This window comes from Mollisia scopiformis (assembly GCF_001500285.1).
Source record: "Mollisia scopiformis unplaced genomic scaffold LY89scaffold_27, whole genome shotgun sequence".
NCBI classification, from domain to species: domain Eukaryota; kingdom Fungi; phylum Ascomycota; class Leotiomycetes; order Helotiales; family Mollisiaceae; genus Mollisia; species Mollisia scopiformis.
Window position 1 is genome coordinate 314,014 of NW_017263607.1, and position 21,347 is coordinate 335,360.

Genomic DNA, 21,347 nt, shown 5'->3' on the forward strand with positions numbered 1-21,347 from the left:
AAGTACTCAAGCCTTATATTCAGGATTTTTTAGCTGCTTTTGCGGCTGTTTTGGGGCCTGGGAAGACCCCTCAGTTCATGGAAGACGGCAACTCTGCTCACGGCCACAAGACTACTAGCAATATTTGTGCTACTTGGCGTACTTCTATGGGTATTACTCTATTCCCCCATCCTGCAGTTAGCCCTGATATGAATCCTATTGAGAAGTGCTAGAGGAGAATAAAACAAGCTCTCCATAGGCGCCTAAGGCAGCCAACAACTGAGGTTCAAATGGTTGTAGCAGTATTAGAAGAATGGGACAAAATTCCTCAGGAATGGATCAATGGGCTTATTGAGCAGCAGGACTTCTGGGTACACGACTTAATTAAGCGATGTGGCTGGTCTACAGCTAATTAATTAATAAAATTCATGATTCTGATGCCCTGAACGCACGGACTTTTGTCCCCATGTTCGTAAACAGGCGACAATTAATGGTGCCAAGCAGGTTGGTATGGAAGGCAAGCTGAGCGAGTTGATTCCGGGTGCTTTTGCGGATTTGATATTCCTGAGGGAAGACCCACTTGAGGATGTCGCAAGCCTGGATCGAATTGATGAGAATTTGGCATTGATCATGAAAGATGGGCGCATTGTGAAAAGTCAATTGAATGGTATAAGGATCGAAAGAGCTTGTGCTTGGGATTGAAGAACCTCGCTCTATTTGCTTTGTCGTGGGATTGGGTTTTCTGGTTCCCTTTGATCTAAGATTTACCAGCGATGCAAAATGTTCAACAGGTCTTCGTCTTTTGGAACTCTGCGTTAACTACTTGGTATGAATTGTGATCCTGTTTGTGTAGGAACCTTTGAGTACAAGGCTGAAATATACCTCGGCTTCGTACACTGTGCCTTGATCCTTCGGACACTTACGTATGTCAGCTCATTGGTATCTTTTAGAAGAATAATTGGCCCTCAAATCCTAGAAGATACGAGAGTACGCGATAGGACGTAAACAAAGGAGCAGGGGTATTACGAGCGCAAGACGATCATTCGCTCTCGAGACGTCGGCAAAGCCCCGGCAGATTCTTTGGACCCATTTACATAATCTGGGGCTGGAGCTTACTGCGCCGCAACTAGTCTATATACGTACAATCCTCCTGTCAGCAAGCGATCCCTTTCAGCTATGATTTCAACGTTTCTGCACAACTTCGAGTCCAAAACCATTAAAGAGTTGATATGATATTGTATAAGTGACCTCAAGAGGCAAGGATGTCGTCTACGAACAAGAAGCGACAAGGAGATGGAATACGTGCTCCTCATAGCAAGGCCAAGACTGGATGCCGCACGTGCAAGTAAGGAAACCTCACCTTTTTCGAGCTGCAATATAGGAGTACCTAAACTAATCTTCAACAGAACTCGAAGAGTCAAATGTGACGAAAGCAGACCAACGTGAGTGGCAACTAGGAAACTACTTGTCATCCTCCCCTTTTGGCGAGTCAAATGTACACATTCGCTCAACGTCTGGGAACTGATCGCTCGATCATCAGGTGCAAACGATGTCAGACATTCGGAGTTCACTGCGATGGGTACGATATAGTTGTTTCGTCGAAAAAACCGCGGCCCAAGGATCTTCGTCCTCTTGTTCCAATGGCCCGAACAGAGACAAAAGCATCCACTCGCGCAAAGATTCGAAATCCGGTCAATGTCTATAGACAACCCGGATCTCCGCGATTCGAGAACGAAAACGAAGCTCGCTATTTCAATTGTTTCCATGTACAGATAGCTCACTCTCTAAGCCGTTGCTTTGATCCAGAAATATGGCCCCGGTCCTTCTTGATGGCTTCGGAAGCCGTTTGGCCCATTCGGAAAGGATTGATAGCATTGGGTGCTCTTGATCTTACCTCAAAAGAAGCGTTATCGCAAATCCGAGAGGGTCCTACGAAGGAAGGCATCACGGATAACTATCTTTTCGCGCTGCAGGAGTACACACGCTTCATCAGGGGTATGAAGCAGGTTATGGCTCCCGAGGACCTACGAACCCAGCTTCTTGCCTCGATAATTATTATATGTTTCGAATCCTATCTTGGAGATCCCAAGGCAGTGGAGTTCCAGGTCCGCACGTGCATCAAATTACTCGACCAATGGAAGAAAAAGCATCAGAAACCATGGCACCACCCTCTGAAGTCTCCAGCACCGAACATGGTCGAAGATGAGCTCCTGCACTTGTTCGAACGGCTTGATCTCGAAGTCATTTCCCAAAATGCAGCGAGAGATTTCTCACGAGAAGAGCATCTCAGGCTAAAAGATGAGGGAATCGAAGCCATTGCAAACATGCCGGAAGCATTTAGTGGTATTGACGAAGCGCGTATGTATGGCAACCTCTTACATCGTCGCACTGTTCACTTTGCGAATGCATATGATGACAAAACGGCTCCTCACATCAGCGTCTGGGAGAGAGTATCAGCAAGCGCGACTCCCGCTGTTCTCGATGACTTCGAGACTCAAAGAAAAGCTTGGTATCGTTGGGGTCAAGCTTTTGATCCCCTGTTCAAACATTCCCTCACACCTGAAGGTGCGAGCACCTTCTTTATAATGTCCGTCCTACGAGCACATTATCTTGTCCTGCAGTTGCTGTTCGAATCTGTATTTCAGAAAGATGAAGTCTTCTACGACTACTTCCACAACGACTTCGTGGAGATGCTAGCTCTCTGCAAAGGCTTGCTTGCAAATGAGTCTTCTAAGTTCGTTCTCAGCGCACATACTATTGTTGTGCTTGATCTCGTCGCGAAGAAATGTCGGGATCCGGAAGTTAGACGAGAAGCTATTAAGCTTCTTGGGGAGAAGCCTCGGAGAGAGGCATTCTGGGATAGTGTTATGGCAGCCAAGATTTGCGCGTGGATCATGGAGGTGGAGGAGGAAGGCATGGTGAATGGATTCATTCCAGAAGAGTCCAGGGCCAGGAAGATAGGCGCCGAGTTCAACCTGCCGAAGAAAGAGGCGAAGATTTGGTGTTACCAACTGAAGGAACAGGGGAGCTCGATGGAGCTGAGGAAGAGAGAAACGACAATAACGTGGGGAACGCCACTTGGGTCAATGCCATTCTACTCAGGTATAGTGCTACCCGACAAGTTGGAACCGTGACGGCTCTTTCTTACATTTTTGAAAGAGTTGTGCTGAACTCGGGTATGTAGGAGGCAACTTTGGCGAAAAATGGGAGGACTGCGCAGCAGATAAATCTCCCAGTCTCTTCCAATTATCTCCAACCGGAAGATCACTCGTCAGGCCTTTCTAGAGCAATTAGATACCCTCGATAATTCATCAGTCATGAATCTTTCATGAATCTTTGGTCAGACCCAATGTCCGTCGAGACGGCCACCTCCAATCCCAATCACGCGAGATCTGTCTGTACACATCTTCTACATGGCGATAAGTAGCAATAAGGTTCCATTCAGGCTGTTAAAAACGGGAGCCTCTTGATCACATGACAGCGCTCAATATTACCCATGAGCTCTAACTTATGCCGGCGTGGCTAATTTCCCCAACTTCCCCATATTTTACCGTGGCACAAGAACCTGAGGAAGTTAGTCAATGCATGCATTATTCATATCTGCAACCGTTTATGACCAATTTCTACGCCGGCAGTGATATACCCCTGACAATTTGTTTGGTTTCGCTGTGGCTCCACATGACATCTCGAACTCATCCATATTATATTTTAGATTTGCGGTCCGGTGATAGAGATGGACAAATCTATAATGTAGCTTCCAGAGTGTGAGATTCTCGGCAGTCAAGACCATGCGGTAGATAATAGCAACTAAATATTGGCAATCTGCCACTTTCCCCATTGCCAGCGCCAAGTACCAGAATTTTGCGATATTCCTCTTTTCCAGTTGCTGAGATGAGATCCTCAATTTTATCTGCTGTTATAGCACTTGCAGCCCAACAAGTTGCAGGCCATGCCATATTCCAACAACTCTGGGTCAATGGAGTGGATCAGATAAGTCACCGCTCCAAAATCATCGATTTCTTGACTAACATTCTGTTTACCAGTCAACCTGTGCGCGAGTACCTACCTCGAACTCGCCCATAACCGATGTATCAGGTTCAGCTATTCGATGCAACTCGCGTCCTGGCGTGGCAGGCAAGTGTGCCGTGGTAGCAGGTCAGACCGTCACGGTGGAAATGCATCAGCAGCCCGGTGATCGAAGTTGTGCGAACGAGGCCATCGGTGGTGCGCATTATGGTCCCGTTATGGTGTACCTGTCCAAGGTCGCGGATGCTACCAAGGCAGATGGCTCGGCTGGGTGGTTCAAGATCTTTCAGGATTCGTGGTCTGCGGTATGAGGGAATGACTTCTGAGAAAAAAAATGATTGGTGAGCTGATGTATTGAATAGACGACGACTGCGAAGGTGGGAGATGACGATAATTGGGGCACCAAAGATTTGAACAAGTGCTGCGGCAGGATGAACGTGGTGATCCCATCAGACATCCCAGCAGGAGACTATCTTCTCCGCGCTGAGGTTATTGCGCTGCATACTGCTAGTTCGACTGGAGGAGCTCAGTTTTACGTCACTTGCTGTATGTCAATCCTCTTCCAATGAACAAAACCTATGCTGACGACTATCTCTCCAGATCAAATCAGCGTCACGGGAGGCGGTTCAGCTTCTCCGGCTTTGGTCCAGCTTCCAGGTGCATACAAAGCAGGAGATTCTGGTATCAAAATCAACATCCATGCGGCGGTCGGTACGTACGTGGTGCCGGGTCCAACGGTCTATGCAGGTGGAACGACGAAGTCTGCTGGTGCTGCTTGTACTGGGGTTGAGACTTTGAAAGCTCTTCCTTCTGCAACTTCGCATGCGCGACGTAGGAGTTAGACTTGTCAAGTATCGTTGGTGAATGTTCGGGATCTTGTAATCGCTCTTTTGGAATGTTTGTCTTGTGGATAGAAAGAGTAGAGAAGGAAGGAATCACGGAGGGATCAAGTGGTTGACTTGAGTTGGTGGTGAGATGATTCAAGTTGTCTAAAGACGGCAAGGCGGACTATAATACCACATATGAAATCATAAGGATGCCACGAATTGCAGACTTTCCAGTTGTAGACATTCAGTGTGGTTCAATAGCTCAAGAGTTTGAACCTACGCTAATGGCCTGATCACGTGGAAATAAATAAAACAAGGCGCGCTTCTCCGTCAAAAGTAACCTGTCAGATGCTAGCATTGAGGGACTCAAGCATCACGGGTAATTGAAGTCCCTGCTCTCAGAATTCCCAGTAGGGTATCTTTCCCTGAGAACGTGACAGCGGTCACGTGCCTTAATTCAATATCAGAATATCTTATCCGGATTTGTTCGAGCACTACCTGTAATTGTGCCAAAGGTACTGGAACATCCCAGAATTCTCTTTCGAGCCACTCGAGATAAGAAATACACAGTTTGAGAGTCTGCGGGAAATTCTATTATCGTTCCGAAGCCTCCGTGGCGCAAAGCCTTCTCCGCAACCTGTGGCTGAGTTTGTGCTTGGATGTAGTCATGCTGTCGAAACGAAACATCTCAGCCACATAGAGAGAAAAGAAAGTCCAGTCAAGATGGGAAGTAGAGTTATACTTTCTTTGTCCGATACTTCGACAGCCTTCACCCACCTGCACATTTCGCTAAAAACAGCACGACTACCAGATTCGACGACTATCCAAACAACGTTCATGCCTCTTGACTTCGGCGAACGAAGGGTCCTGGAAAGAGATGAGCAGAACAGTATTCAAATCAGATCGAGTTAACACGTTCTCGACTAGATACAAATCATCAGGACTCAGCAGTCAGGCGGCAGAAATACCTTCAAGGGCTTTTCTTGTGGTGCGACGTCCAAATAAATGCAACGAAAAACTGCAGAAATTGATGTATCTCTTGGCAAACGACGACAAGCAATATCATATATGCTATGATGGCGGAAATTATCAACCAGTGGCATCGACGACCTGCGCCTCGTGTTGGAACTGGATCGACGAAAATCCTGAATCACGAGCTTCATATCTGGCTCACCCGTGCGGACGAGACCAGTTCACCGGCAGGTCGAGATACCCGGAGCGCATAACATGCATAAGCTGAACCGGCTCACCAACATGTTTTCTTCTGCACCGCAGCCAAGTCGTCATCCAACGGCCCATCACTAGATGTTTATGTAATCCTCAAAGCATGTTCCACATTACCGTAAACTTTGACTATTTTCATTCTCAGCTCGATTTCTTCCATCACGCGTAACCCACAATTATTTGATCTCAAGATCCGAACAATAAGCATATCTAATGTTCAGACGAAGCCAAGAGATCACATCCAGGCGGTCGCTCAGTCGGAACGCCGGCATAAAATAGCACGGACACCCCCTGAGTCTCAGAGCGCTTAGCGAGTTTAAGCGAGCCAAGCCGAACCTAGCATGGCCTTGTCTCACAATCCCAAACGCGGCCTACGGTTTCAGGACATTCTCAACATAGCTTGACCACCTGCCATCGAGTCGATTGATTAGATGCGTTCTCGACAACAGCGTGGCCCGTTCCGAGAACACAGTCATAGCTTCCCAAGTGGGCATTCGCCTCGCCCCAAGTTGGTCAAGGGCGCTGTCTTCCCCATGACAAGGAGGACGATCACGTAGGTGGATCCATGCCTTGCAAGTGACAGGTTTCATGGGGCACGAAGCTTAATGGACTTTGGCATCGTGAGTCGTCTACCTTATTCTCTGGGTCCTTTCCTGTTTTCGAATCTTGTTCCTTCTTCATCGATGCTTTTGTAATTCTTACGTTCTTTCACCTTGCTTTCTCGGGCAGGGCCTTTACTTTCTCTTTCGTTTCTATTGAGCTGGATCTCCTTTCTAATTTCTTTTGTACAGTCTAGTCATTATGAGAATTAGTAGTATGTTCCGTCGCAGTGTGGGTGGTGTAGTGAGTGGGATTTCTGGCACAGCGGGATTGGAAATCCGCCAAAGCGAAGAGGACGGCAGTGGACAAGAAGATGGAAGCGGGGAAGAAGATGGTGGTGGGCAAGAGGATGGTGGGGAGGCAGATGGTGCTGGATCGAGCAGTACTTCAGACAATACCGGAGAGGGCGATGGTTCTTCAACAACCGGAACAGAAGATGGCACAGGATCGAGCGATACTGGATCGAGTAGCACAGGGACAGCCAACACGGGAGAAGATAATGGTTCTACGTCAAGCGATACAGGAGCAAATAATACTAGGGCAGAAAACAGCAATGGAATAGAGAATGGCAGCGGAGGAGATGCGGCTTCATCGATTGTCAACGAAACACCAGCTCCTATATCCACCCCACCCGCAAAGACAGCCGTCGCCACCCCAAGCCCAACGATCGAAAAGACGACAATTCCCTCTCCCGCAGAATCTACACCTCTTCCAGAAGTGACTCCTGTCGCGAAGACAACACCTGTTGCACAGACATCCACTCCAGAAACCACACCTCTTCCAGAGACTACCCTTGTGGCACAATCGACACCTCTTCCAGTAAGCTCTGCTCCTGCTGTAGAGACTCCAATACCGAGTTCGACACAACCGGTACAAATTGCCAGTCCAGTCCCTACGACAGCTGTTGCCCAGTCCTCATCAATCCCAGAAAGCTCGGTACCTGTTGCGATAAGTACATCCGTTGTGTCCGATCTCCCAGCGGCTACTACCTCAGAACTTCCTGCTGCTGGCACGAGCTCTAGTGTAGCAGTTGATATTCCTGTACGTTTTTGTCCTAGAACTTGAGTTCCGTTTCACTAATGATGACAGGCGTCTTCGGCTGCAGCAACGACTATAGTCCCAGACAGCTCTGTTGCAATTTCGTCCTCGTTCCCGTCGTCCACTGTCGATGTTTTAGCCACAAGTTCGGATCTCGCTTCCATCACATCGTCAATCCCTCTGCTGGCAGCTGCAAGCTCTGTGCCAATCTCAAGTTTTGATGCCCTTACGAGCTCCTTGTTATCAGCTGCCGCAAGTACGACTTTGGCTGCATCTACCGACTCCATTGTATCTGCTGCTGCTGCCTCCTCAAGCTCAGTCTTCACATCCGACACATTGTCAGCTGCTGCTGCCTCAAGCTCGGTTTTCACGGACTCAAGCTCTTCGGTGATATCAGCCGCTGCAGCCAGTAGCTCCTTCTCGTCTTCGGATGTTTCTACAGACACCGCACTGGCAGCTGGAGTATCAACAGACTCGAGTTTCGCTTCTGCGACCTCAACCCTTGCCTTATCGACGGACGCCGGGCAAACAACAGCCATCGATAGCTCTCTTGCATCCGCAACTAGTGTAGCATCCATATCCAGCCACTCTCAAGGTGTCCTATCTACATCGGCTGTCATTCCGCCTCTCGTCGTCGCCTCTACCGACTCAGCGGCACCGAAAGCTACCCCACCAACCCCAAGTTCATCTGTATCTGGACCTCCTCCAACATCCACTGCCGATCCAAAAGCAACCGCAACTGATGGAACTAAGGCGACTGCTTCCGACTCTGCGTCCAAGTCAGTTGCAACCAAGATCTCAAGCTCAGCCGAATCTTCCGTCGTGGTGATGACAACTCTCACGTCTGGAAAATCCACGCTTGTGACTTCATTCACTGCCGCTGCGGATTCGTTACCAACCGTCGGTGCAGGAGTCAGTGGTGGAAACAGTGGTTCGGGAACGGGCTCGAATGCCCCTGGTGGCGGATCAGGTTCTGGTACTGGTGGTGTAGATGGAGGATCAAATAGTGGAAGCTCAAATGGAAATGGAATCTCGACTACAGCGACGACGGTGACGGCTAGTAAAACGACCGTGGCAGCTGGTGCTATTGGTATTGCGAGTAAGTATTGTCCCTCTTAAAGTGGAGCATCACTAATATATGGAACAGTTGGATCTATTGTGCTTTTTGTAGCAATTGTTTTTGTTATCCGTCGAGTCCTCAGACAACGTCGTCTCGGGAAGAAAGCAGATACACCTCCTCAATCACCTCTGTTGACTTCACTTGACGCTAAGTTAGATGCCTCGCTGCCGCTATCAATATCGAGGAGCATGTCCCAACGCTCTGGGAACAACGAATTCAGCAGCTTCTGGGGATTAAACAGCACCAGTAACAGCAACAATGGTTTGGGCCAAGAGACTACAGCTGCTGGATCAACTTCAAGATATGACCAGAATATTGGGCAGAGTAGAAGTGGCGGACATCTTAGCAGCTTGAACACCTTCAAAGATTCGTCTTATCAGGTTCAACTTCCTTTCGGGAACGGAGCGGAGGAAGTTCCACCTATCAGTCCGTTGCCTCAAGCGATGATGGGACGGTACACGGATGAGGAGAGAGGAACGCCGGTGTTTGAGATGGATAATAGTACTGTGAAAAGAAATGCTTCGACTGCTGGAGGGAGGTACGAGGATCAGAGTCCGGGTGGAATTCAGACTACTTTTAGTTTGTTTCCGAGGTTGAGGAGGGATAGTTTGGGGAAGCAAGTTGAGCCGAGAGATTTCTAGTGGGGTGCCGAGAGGGCGTAAGGTGATGTGTTGACTCGTGGATCAAGAGAGGAATGTGTATGAAAGAAGGCCAGCAGAATAATATGAATATGCAGAGAGTAGTGTAGAGAGAACAGTGTCTCCATGACGGTCAAAAGTTGTGAAGTCGTGCAACGGCGAATGACGAGGCTCCGACGATGAGCGTGCTGTCGTTGCCTTTGATGATGGTACAGTAGTCTCCATGATTCGTCTTCGAGCAGGCAAAGAATCAAAAGAAAGATTGTGTCGAATCAATAAATTACTTTCTGTTTCATTATACGCTCTCGTTTTCTCGATGAAAGGCCGCACGACAGTAGTTCCAGCTCTGTTTCCGAAAGTTTGTTGTCAGATAAATATTTGTTGCCGTCCATCCCTGCCTTTTCCCCAGATGGCAGCCCTTTCACGTCCCTTTCCCCTATTGCATCACTCATCACCAAGTATACCGCACTCCTTTATTCAAACGCCCATCTGATCGCGCATCGTCCTGGGTCCCTCACCTCAGATCATGTCCTCCTAGTGCCATTCCTTTCACGTTCGTTGATCCGGAGATGCAATCGTTTGCCAAGGCTATAGGGATCGGATCCTTAGAGAAGGTGTATATAGTGTCCGATCCCGAATAGTGGGAAATATGGGATCTGTTGAAGTGCGATGTGAGAATGATCAAGAGAACGAGCAGATGGGATGGTGGGGATGGAGGCTTGCCTGAGTTTGTGTTGACGGGAAAGGTGGAGTTGATGCGGAGGTGTTTGTGGTGGGTGGGAGAGTTTGATATGGGTAAGTGGTCTTTTGATGGGGCGTAAGGGATCTGTTAGCATGAGTAGTACTGGTTTGCAAATCTTGATGTCGAGGCTTGGACCTATGTTGCGTGTGTTGATCTTTGACAAGTAAAAATGCTGTATCAAAGAGAAAATGTAAAGCCACGTCCAACATTCCTAGACACATGGTCCATGACATCGTGATGGAGGAAGTCATATTTGATTATCAATCTAAAATCCTTGTAGTACAACGCGCGAGAACATCCATACGCCACATCAAACATTAGATCAGTCCTCATTGTTCATCCAGATAAATCCTTCTAGTCAGACGATCACACATCATAACAAAACATTAAGCCTCATCGTTCATTCATATCAATTCTTCCAGCCAGTCGAGCCCCATTTACCCCGATACTCAAGTGCTCTCATTGACATAAAGCGACCAAGTATCTGTCGGTCGCTGGTCCTTGGACATATTGTATCCAAAGCCGGCCTCGAAGGACCCTAGAACAACTTCAAGGATTAGAGGAGCACAAACTTTTGAGCACGGGGAATAGTTGTAATCGGGGTTGACTTACCATTTGCTGCGAGCAACCTTGTGTATGAGCGAGGTTTACGAACACTGTTTTGAATAGCATGTAGTGAGTCGAGCTCCTGGACATCCTTCTCTCAGTCTTTCTCGCTTGAATTGCTGTCACTCTAATTGTTGCAGTTCGACAGCCCTTTATCGTTGCAGACAGTTGCTTGATGGCTCGGCATTGGTGGGGATCGAGCTCGAGCTTGAGGTAGGGTAGGGTAGGGTAGGTTCTTGAAGTGCATCTTTGTCAGCAGTTTTCAATCCTGGATATGCAGCTCTGGAAGCTCACTTGTTGTTGGGGAAGTTGTTGGAATGAAGTTGTATTTGCTTGATAGAGTGTGTATAAACAAGTGAACAGACTCACTGTGGCAATGTGACGGCCAGGATTCTTTATACCTTTGTTCAATTCCAGCTTGACCGGTCCATCATTGTATACATGGATGAGAGATACCTAACAATACCATTGAAGGATTCAACTTCCGCCTCAGATTGATAAACTTCACTCAAAGAGAGCCCAATAACCGCCAACCCAACGTCTGTCACTGGCGAAGACCCCTATATCGACCTGACTGAATTCCTCCCACCGGTCCAGGGTAAAAAAGAAACTGGTCACGTGGCCTTGAATCAACCTTGTGACGCTCGTGGGCCGAGATAGTTGTGCCTAGGACCGGTAGGACTGCAATGAGGAAAGGGGCGACGCACCCGTCTAATCGTGAAATGTTTTCAGGACTGGAGAAGCTCCATTACTTTTTTCTTCTTGTTGGATGGCTGTCACGCTTTAAAGGGTGCAGCTTTGATTGCTTGGCGGTGGACCGGTGTAGCTTGCCTTCCTTCATGCTTGGGCCTTCTTTTGAGTGCCGTCAGCACTCTTTTTGAGCAGGGTAAGTATTCGAACGGACTCGCATGTGAAGGTTCTTGCAGGAATCTTGCGTTATAACACTATTTTCAAATACTTTCTGAACTGATGGCAGCTTTTTAGCGTGCCTGGACATTTTTGGACTTGGAAAATCCTCGTTCAGGGATTATGACGTCTCTAATTGAACGGAGAACTAGAAGAAAGACTAGTTAAGGGTAAGAACTTAATTCTAACCAAAGTGGAACTCCTCTCCCCCTTGCGGGTGCGATGAGGCCATCTCACGTGTCTTGTATCACGTGCATAACATGCTCTCTTCCAACATGGAATCTTCCCCTGTCTCCAGGCTGTCTGCCCAAAATTGTGTTGCTACAGCTATAACTTCATTGAGATAAAAAAGAAACTGCAGTCTCTTCTAACTTAACGCCGAAGAGAATATTGATAAATATCCACGAGTCACTACACAGTTGGAAATGCAACGTTGGGGAAGGATAATGATTACACACGAACACAGTGTTCAACAAGTTTGATACCGAGGATACGCTATGTCAGATCACCGGAGTGCCAAAAATAGACATCAAATAGGTTCTCTCTACAACGTGTTGCTGGTTGTCCACTCAGGCTCATACATTTGAGAAACCAGGTAAAGGTTTTTTTCGTATTGTTTGCTGTTCTTCAATTGCTTGAAGGTTTCGCCTGTACAATACCAAGTCAGCGATGAAGCCTCAAGACAAAATCGGGGTGTGCATGAGAGCAGGAACCTACCACTTTTCCTCACTTCATCCGAAATAAACTGCATAAACTCGACTTGTTCCTGGTCGAATCGGGCAAACCCAACGTCTTCTTCCAGGGACCAGTTCAACGCAAATGGTTGTGATCCTTTGCATATAAAGTGAAAATAAGCAAGCAAAGTCTTAGCTCCTGCGTGAAAACCTTCCAGGAGGGGATAGTTGGAGTAGTAAGCCTGTTTGGTCATAAGCCAGAGAAAAGTTGAGCTGACAACTGGTACTCACACTCAGATTGTGCCTGATAGCGAAACTCCGATCGTGGGATGTTGCCAGCTCATAATTGTTCAGTAGAATGAAAGTACAGAGGTGTATGGTGAACCAATTGCTGATTACGTTCTTCTTGAATAGCGCAGTGAGTCTCCGCAAGACTGTCGACCGTAGGGACAAAAGAATCTGGTGTATTATAACCTGATCCAGTTGGCAGTCCATGATTGGGGTAACTGGAACTCGATCGAAATATGGGCTTGACTTATTTTCGACGTCAGGATACATGCCGAGTGTGTCATGACCACATATCCTCCAAGGTGTTTCAATGAGCCGGCAGCCAACCCAAAGGCGGAGGGTGTCAAGAATGATCGTTCTTTGATCTCCCTGGCAAGTATCGTCGGCTTTGAATGAAGAATGAGGTGAATTGGAAGTCTGCTGAGACGTACACTTCCGGTTTCTGCTGCTCGAAAAGCGATTTCAAAAGTCTTCCATAGGATTTTGTTCGACTCGTCGACTAGGTACTCAACCTAATCTCTCCCAAATATATCAATATAGTGCCACATGTTCCGAGCAGTCGACTCGACGTCCATGAGCACAAATGGTGGCATATGTAAGACTTTCTAAACTCCATTCTCCCACCACTTGTAGTCTAGAACATCTCCTTCTTGGGTCGCATATTCCTTGACATAGACCTTAGCCATAGCACGACTGTTGCGTCCATTGTCCTGCGTGATCATAACATGTCTGAGCTCAGGATGTTCCTGTTTTTCTATTTCATGCAGCTTTTTTCCGACCCATCGTCAGGTAGAAAGAAATTGCTCTGCGGCTGCTACAAGCTGTGTTGGCCTTTTCGCCAAAATTTTCAGGAAACCACAGGCGGAGGGTACTTACACGCACGAAAAGGAGCCACGTCGGAAACAGCCCAACGCAGACAGCCAATTTTGGTGCTGAATTTTGGTGATGATATCATGCAGTTGATACAATCGCCAAAAGGATCCGTTGGATTTATGATGCACTGTGAGAGGTAAGCTCTCTGCCTCGACTTCTGCTACATGGATACCAACCCTGATTTTCTGTATTGAGCATCGTATGCAAGAACTCATTTGCCTCGTTCTACTGGTCTGCAATTTTTCGTTCATGCAAGTAACCGCTCCTCGTTTCTTCTTCACTCTGGTTGGACTGGTATCTGCTGGCTTTGCCCCTTTCGGGCCTCTCTTTCGAGGCTTCACGAGCGCTTTGAGAGTTTCTATGGGCAATGGTGTGACTGGCTTGCTTGCTAGCACCACAGCGGATTGGTCGTCTATTGTGTCACTCATGCTTGATATTGTCCGAGATTCTAAGGACAAAGTCGCTGGCGACACCGACTAGAACAAATGACTTTCTCTAGATTTGAAGGGCATATTGCGGGAGCTGCGGAGGAGGCCACAACTTCGCCTGTAGACCACATCTTCTGAGGACCTTGCAAGTATCCCAGTGCCGAGTTGATAGAGCTCACATGAGGTTGATGATGGGCATTATTGCGAAATGTCAAGTCTGTGCTCATCAGGCAGTCTGGGATTGATTGTGAAGCATACAAATCGCCGATTCCCATATGATCAGGGGAGATTGGGGGCAGATTCCAATCCAATGCTGTATTACATTGAATCATCGCCGGGGGGTAGTAGGGCAAGGATGGCACAGGAGTGTTGGGGTGAACTTCTCGCCGTGAAGTCTCAAGGGGAGCGTGAGCAAAAGGGTGACCATTGCCGTCACCACCAACACCTCCAGCAGGGAGCCATCCGGATACGTTCCGAAGGATAGTATTGGTGGTTTGAATCGCTGCTATCGACCCCGCATCCAGATCCCCAAGAGGGTTGTCGTTCAAAGAGCCGTCTCGTCGACTTGTGAAGTGCCCGTCTACGCAATGTGATATTGGGAGCTCTTGAAGCAGCGGTGACGAGGTATCTGGTCCATCGATTCCTGCCTGTTGCCGAATGGAGGGTATAGAATCTGGTGTGTGTGCCCTTCTCCGTGTTGGCCCGATGTGTTCTTCTAGCTCTGGTAGTGCGCTCACTCAGCCTGCTGCACGTAGGTTACTCGCTTGTTTACCTTTATCGGCCTACAAGGCTGTCGGGTTTCTCGAATATCAAACTCCACCTCGCGCCATCATCATCATCATCATCATGAAGGAACTGCACTGGAAGGCCGAGGTGAAGATTGGGAGCGAGCGCTTCGTGGTGTCGCCTTCCTTTCAGGTACCGTGATCAATCGTCCACACAGCCGTTCCGCTCTGATAATCCCAAGGTCATTTCTCCATGCTCGAACCAGCTCTTTGGCGGCCCCGCGACAGTCATCAGGCTACATGAAGGACGGTTGACATCCGGGTTTCTATCACAAACCGTGGCGCGCTTCAAGGAGACGGATGATGTTTTCCATGAAGCTTTTCTGCGCACAGTGATCGTCGTCGGTGCTCAAACCCAGAAGGTTGATGATAGTGTCGCCAGTCTATTGTCCGAATGGGGTGCGAAACTGTCATTCGAAACGACAACTGGCGAGCAAGGTGAAGGGCCTTGCTACATCATTTCTGGGCAATGCTATGCAGTGTGGAAGCTATTCCCGGACTTACAAGGGGCATTCTTCGTTGCAACACTTCCGGCGGGTCATAACAAGTACTTCCTTCCCAATCTCTCTCGATCCGAATTGTGGTCTAACTATCTGCAAGGTACCAACCGCTCCACGGAGGAGCTGGCCCTTCTCTTGAGGTCGCCGTGCCTTCACGCTTATACTATCCCAAATCAGCTTCAAAACCTCTTAACGGTCTGAGATTCTCCATCAAGGACAACATGAACTTGCGCGGAATCAAGACATCGCTATCTTCCCGAGCATGGAACACTCTCTATCCAGAGGTTGCTGACACTGCCCCGGCGGTGCAGTATTTGATTGATTTAGGCGCTGTGATCGTTGGTAAAACTATGTTGTCTCAGTTTGCCGACGTCGAAAACCCTACGGGAGACTGGGTGGATTATCACTGTCCCTTCAATCCCCGTGGAGATGGATATTTGATCCCAGAAGGGAGCAGCAGCGGGGCCGGTGCGTCCCTAGCAGCGTATGACTGGCTCGATGTTAGTATTGGAACAGATAGTGAGTTTGTCTCGCCTTCCATGTCAAAATTTCCCTTTGACCATTTTGAGCAGCTGGCGGAAGCATTCGCGATCCGGCATCGATGCACGGCCTTTTCGGCATTCGTCCAACCTTCGGAAGTTTGTCTTTGAAAGGGATATTTCCATTGGCATGGTCAGAGGCCCCACCCTGAAAGCTTCAACGCTGCAAGATTTAATTTGTTACGGCGCTCTTGATACTATAGGATTTATGACTCGTGATGCAGTCATTTTTGAGACTGTCTGCGATGTCTTGTATCCGAAGACAACAGCTCCAACAAAGGTATACTTCCTATGGCTTTACGTTCCTTGCTGACTCGATGTTTGTCAGCCCACACGACTGATTCGTCTCCCTGAATTCGACTACCAGAACGAAAAAGCACAGGAAGTGATTGAAGGCTTTGTGTCTCACGTGGAGGCTCACTTGAAGATCAAGAGTGTCAGTATACGACTGGATGACATTTGGAAGGGGAAAAATCCAAGTGACACAGGCGAGTCAATGGCGGATTACGTAGGAAAGAATGTAGGTACGCTGCATGATACCACGAAGTCTTCTAACACATTTGAAAGGGAACAATCATGAAAACCGTCAAAAGCTTCGACTTATGGAACAACACAGAGAAGTTCAGGCGCGACTACCATTCGCAATTTGGAAGACGCCCTTATTCTAACCCTGCAATCGAAGCAAAATGGGCTGGAGCATCTCAGGTAACCAAAGAGGAACAGGATGCAGCTCTTGTGCGCAAAGAAGTTTTCAGATCTTGGTTTTTGTCGGAGATCATCTCAGACTCCGGTACAGTGATTGTCCTTCCGATCTCAGAGTCCGAGCCTGTATATCGCGATGAATATAAAGAGTAAGCCTCAAAACCTCGGTCCGATCAACTCTGACATCTCTTAGTGGGCCGTGGGTCGGGGGGTCTGGTTGGCACAGAAATTTCATATCGATACTCTCGGGCTGTCCAGAGCTAATACTCCCAAGTACGTAACTTCCTTGCCCAACTTATGAATGGATTGTGTTTCGGACTAATACTTCACTCTCATTAGTTGGTCAAATAGCTTATAATTCGAGGGTGACAAAGCGATCCGAAAGCCTCCCGGCGGTTGGATCATTTGTTGGGTATCCAGGTAAGTCCTATTCATACCCCATCATGTCTTTACACTGATAGGTCTAGGATCTGACAATGCGCTTGCCAAAATGATTCATGAGTTGCTAGTCGAGCAGGAACTGCCTACAAAGGTCTTGACTGGAAGTACGTGTCTTTAAGGCGCCAAGGTGGATTGATGGGCCTCACTGGACAAGTATGCATGCATGATAAAGCATAAATTGCGGAGTATCATGTCCGACACCGTTTGAGGTAGTCGTGTGCTCTGAATCTAATAAATAGCTTGACTTGGTCTCTACAACTTGCTCTTTGTTATCATATCTGCGTGTTGTGACGCCCCTCTATTTTCATTACTGGTCCTTAGAGCTTGTGGCCGTCTTAGCTCTTGGACAGCGTTGGGGGCCTGCATTTGCATCGCCATTTTTGATTTCACGTGCATGAAGAAAACAATAGCAATGACCTCTAATGCATGCAATAAATCTCGTTGCTCAATCCCACGAGATAGATGAACAGCCTCATCTGCACGTCTCGCACCTTTCGACACCCAGCTCATATTGAAATAATCATCGGAGATGCTGGGTAAGATAAGTAAGTCATAACCAATTCTGCTTGCTGCATCTCATTGTTCAGAATGGCATTAGGTTAATCACACTTTCAGTCACAAGTCTTGCGCTGTTGGCGGCAACAATGCAGAGCCTCACCATTTGATTTCTGCATAGCTGATCAATGCCAATCATTGACTCGCATAAATACCCATACCAATCCTTCTCTGTCTTATCTTAATAGCATTCGGCTTTTGATCATAGCCGGTTTATGATGCCTCCATCACTTGAAAAACCCCCTGCACTGGCAGACGAATACTACCTCGCTCCTAATCAAAAGTACCTGCTAGCTGAGCCAGTACTTTTCGACGAGAAGTCTACCAAATTATCTTCGCAAATCGACTGGGAACCAAATATTGAGACTTATCAAGCGAACAGCCCGTAGACTTCGTGCTGGTGGTCTGATCACCACCTTGCCGGATGCATAGCCTCGCAATATCCATTCTCCACTAGCCTGGGGAGCGAAAGATATTCAGGATGAGAATGACTATGTGCTGACCCTTACGAACGACGAGAAGACCGAGATTAATGCTACTTTGGCACATTTTCAGAGTAGGGATCAAAAGAGCCATGCGCAAAGCTGGTACTGACTCAACTTGCAGGCCTCAGACTAGATGTTAGCTCCGTTCACATGTCCACATTTCCCCTTTGCCAATTTGCTACTCGGCTCTGGACCCTTGCGGTTGAGTTAGACAGTGGAAGGGGGTTCTTCGTCTTACGTGGAATAGACCTGAAGCTTTACAGCGAGTGACGGAGGCACGGCAAACCACAGAAGCCCGAAATTCGTGGCATCTGTTATGCACCGGCCGCATTCTTCTAGCGAGCCGAGATCAGGCACTGACGGAACGTCGTCGCAACTCTCCAGAGATTCACGGTCGATTTATCCGTTGGTTTTGGGGAATAGCAGGTAACCGCCAAATGGAGCTGAATGCCACCGTCTGAGGCTTGCGGCGAGATTCATGATAGCAGCAATGATGAGAAAATTTTTAGATTTCTAGACAGGGGAAATTTTGGAGTAAGAAACAAAAAAGAATCGCTATAGTTATTGAAGCTCGCTTCTTACGACTGATATTTATGTAGGATAAGCCTAATATACCCGGATTCGATCTAACCAATGCATTTCTATTTCAAGAATATCAAATGCTGTATTAGCAAAAAGTTGGACCTCGAAGATAAGGATTATAGCAGCATGTCTCCTATTTCCGGGACGGTTTGTCATGTTAGTCGGGACCGCGTGCCTTGTGGACTTCTCTAGTTCTCGCAGTATTTCAGGACACGAATCTCGTTCAAATGAAACATAAGGCGCGGAATATAGTGGGCTTTAAAAGTATGAATCTTTGCTTTTCGTCGGATATAAGAAAGAGAAAAGCAAAATTCCGTAGTGATTAAAGAGTATATATCATCTCCTCGGTGGACGGATCTTCCGACTATCAGTTAAGTGTCAATATGGAGATCGAAGAAGACGGAGAAGTGAAGATGTTTTGAGCCGTCCCATTCTAGTTGACTTGAGCAGATTTTGGCTCTTTACCATTGCATCGGGACATTTAAGGATAGGTGAAGAGTAGTGGAATTTGTTGTCAAGTAAAACAATGCTGTCACTTCCATTCCCACCTCTCAATTAGAAACTCGACTGCAAAGACATCGTGGTTTCTGAGCTGACGGCTGCACTTCCTCCCATGCTTTTGTATCAAGGCGAAAACGAACTCTCGTTTCTGGATTTCCTAAAAGCGTTAGTCTATCCGTCTATATATACCTTTCTAGAGACAAGAGGTCGGCCGGAGAAAACTGAGCAAGATGTTGTTGTGAGTCAAAGACAGGAAATTAGTAATTCACTAAATGGAATACTGTAAATCACTGAAACGCTGGAGTAACTCCAAATATTGCAATCCTGCTGAACAGCAATATAAATAACTCGTCGCCTTGGTCCCCGTCGGCCGTCGCACCACAAATCGAATGCAGACCCGACTCAGATCCGGGCTCTTGGTCGGAGGAAGATGTAGCCCCGGCTCCACAGTGTTCGCAATAGTATTTGCCTAAAATAGTATTATTCACTGTATTACGTATTCTTGTCCAAAAATACTGTACTGTAGAGGGGGTAAGAATATTAAGCAACAGCGCGCGAAACAACCAAAACAACAGCGCGTGAGTACTGCGCTAAGCAGACCACGGCTCTCTGTAGTAAAGCACTTCAATCCAGATGTAAAAGCATTCGAAACGTGTCACTTAAAATATATGTGTGTCGAAGAAGAGTTGTTATTATTCTAATAGCAGGCGACCACAATATATGGGAAGCGTCACATGATAAGCTAGGCCCGATTGAGTATAGTGCTAGGGAAGACTAACGTTCCCGGGCTGGCCTCTTCAACCTCACGTGCTGGTCAGCGCCAAAAAGAGCTGGTCCCGCCACAGTACTTTGAGTGATACGTACGATAATAATATGGTTGTACGTATAATATCAAGACTAGTATTATTGAATCTCACTGGAAGTATACTAAGTACTGGAATGCTTTGTTTCAAGGGTTCAATATCGATATATTGCACTATTTTTCTATGAAATATGCCCCTTTAGGCTCTTTTAGGCTTGGATTTCAATGTCTCAAGCTACATTCCAGTACTTAGTATATTACCAGTTTCGTACAATAATACGGAACCGGTGCTAATACATACGTACTGACCTCATATTGTACGCGGTAAGTACGTATTAGGTTGATATTACCTCACGTAATACGGGCGTATACTATTGCGAACACTGCGGCTCCAGATGAGAGGTCTTTTTTTGCGGAAACTTCTGAGCGTGGGTATTTGTATTTTGTTGTTCGTTATGGATGGAAATTCTTTCATAAGAGGGGGGATCAATTGACAATAAATGTAGAAACGACTACAGACGAAATTTCTTTAGTCTTTAAAAATAAAGAAAAGGAAGTGACAGGGTCTACAATCCCCGATTCCCGAAAGGTTGCGGCCTGATTTCAGAAGTGAAGAACAAGAAGGAACGGGGTCTACAAAGCCCGATTCTCAAAATATTGCTGCATGATTTCAGAAATGAAGAAAAAGACAGGACGGCCTCTACAAACTCGATGCCCGAAGAGAGCCTAATTTTAGAGGTGAAGATGGAGGCGGAACGGAGTATATAAACCCCGATCCCCGAAGCAAAGGAACAAGCAACAGTCTGTTTTCCAGCTTCCAGCTTCCAACAGTCTTTCGTAGAACCTGGGTCTGGTCTGTGGTTTGGTGTTACTTCTCCTGACAACGTTGAGATTGCGAGAGTAAAGAAAGAGAGGTTTGTTGTCAAGCAGAAGAATTACTGCCATACCGCTTTCCACCTTAGCCGTCTTGCTATCTCACCTCAATAACAAGCATAAACACAAACATTTCCCATAAAACCTATCAAAAAGCGGCAATAGAAAAAAACAAAGATAACAAGCACATAGTAGTTTATGCTTTATACGCCAACGCCCTTATCTCCTACCTCATTCACAAGGTTGAACAAACCAGATAGTCAGAAGCAGGACCAAAAGAGACGGCCGTCAAACACCCCATCAGCACTAGAACCCAATTGAAAAAGTTATCATATACCTCGTTATCTATGTCGGAGTTTCCCAAAAGCGTTAGTCTATGCGAGTATATATACCTAGGTACTTAAAGCTGGGGAGACTTTGGACATGATGTCTGATATCGTTATCGTGACTCAAAGCCAAGAAAGTAAGTCACTGGAAGACAGAGAACAGTAACTGAAACTTTAGTCATTACTTAGTAAAAAGACAAGAGTACTTTTCAACCTCCTAGCTCCTATATTTTAATTGATCTATTGAGGTCTAGAGGATCTGGAACCTCATTGTGAACGTGTTTTGT

General features: G+C 47.1%; 5 protein-coding genes across 5 annotated transcripts in view; 4 read left to right on the forward strand and 1 right to left on the reverse strand.

The window, feature by feature from the left end:
- Positions 1-681, forward strand: part of LY89DRAFT_596933 (uncharacterized protein) — a gene marked incomplete at both ends in the record, with an annotated part of 2,296 nt that extends 1,615 nt beyond the window's left edge. The window contains one exon of the mRNA XM_018209953.1: positions 460-681. Coding sequence (XP_018064328.1) covers positions 460-681 — 222 coding nt within the window. The remainder of the gene's footprint in view (positions 1-459) is intronic.
- A 477-nt stretch (positions 682-1,158) lies between these two features.
- On the forward strand, positions 1,159-3,554 carry LY89DRAFT_267533 (uncharacterized protein). Its single transcript, XM_018206327.1, has 3 exons — positions 1,159-1,324; positions 1,386-3,081; positions 3,164-3,554. The coding sequence occupies exons 2-3, from the start codon at positions 1,473-1,475 to the stop codon at positions 3,262-3,264; spliced, it is 1,710 nt and encodes a 569-aa protein (XP_018064329.1). The 5' UTR covers positions 1,159-1,324; positions 1,386-1,472; the 3' UTR covers positions 3,265-3,554.
- Positions 3,555-3,870: 316 nt separating this feature from the next.
- LY89DRAFT_760760 (uncharacterized protein) lies at positions 3,871-4,847 on the forward strand (the record flags this gene model as incomplete). The annotated part of the gene is made up of 4 exons (XM_018221517.1): positions 3,871-3,960; positions 4,023-4,310; positions 4,368-4,551; positions 4,606-4,847. The coding sequence occupies 4 exons, from the start codon at positions 3,871-3,873 to the stop codon at positions 4,845-4,847; spliced, it is 804 nt and encodes a 267-aa protein (XP_018064330.1).
- Positions 4,848-12,213: 7,366 nt separating this feature from the next.
- On the reverse strand, positions 12,214-12,875 carry LY89DRAFT_787659 (uncharacterized protein; the record flags this gene model as incomplete). Its single annotated transcript, XM_018223089.1, has 3 exons — positions 12,214-12,354; positions 12,424-12,622; positions 12,672-12,875. The coding sequence occupies 3 exons, from the start codon at positions 12,873-12,875 to the stop codon at positions 12,251-12,253; spliced, it is 507 nt and encodes a 168-aa protein (XP_018064331.1). The 3' UTR covers positions 12,214-12,250.
- Positions 12,876-14,800: 1,925 nt separating this feature from the next.
- LY89DRAFT_787660 (amidase signature enzyme) lies at positions 14,801-17,067 on the forward strand. Its single transcript, XM_018223090.1, has 10 exons — positions 14,801-14,887; positions 14,937-15,301; positions 15,355-15,773; positions 15,827-15,892; positions 15,997-16,073; positions 16,122-16,313; positions 16,361-16,644; positions 16,689-16,768; positions 16,835-16,915; positions 16,963-17,067. Exons 1-10 carry the CDS (start codon positions 14,816-14,818, stop codon positions 17,052-17,054), a joined length of 1,728 nt encoding a protein of 575 aa, XP_018064332.1. The 5' UTR covers positions 14,801-14,815; the 3' UTR covers positions 17,055-17,067.
- Positions 17,068-21,347: the final 4,280 nt, after the last annotated feature.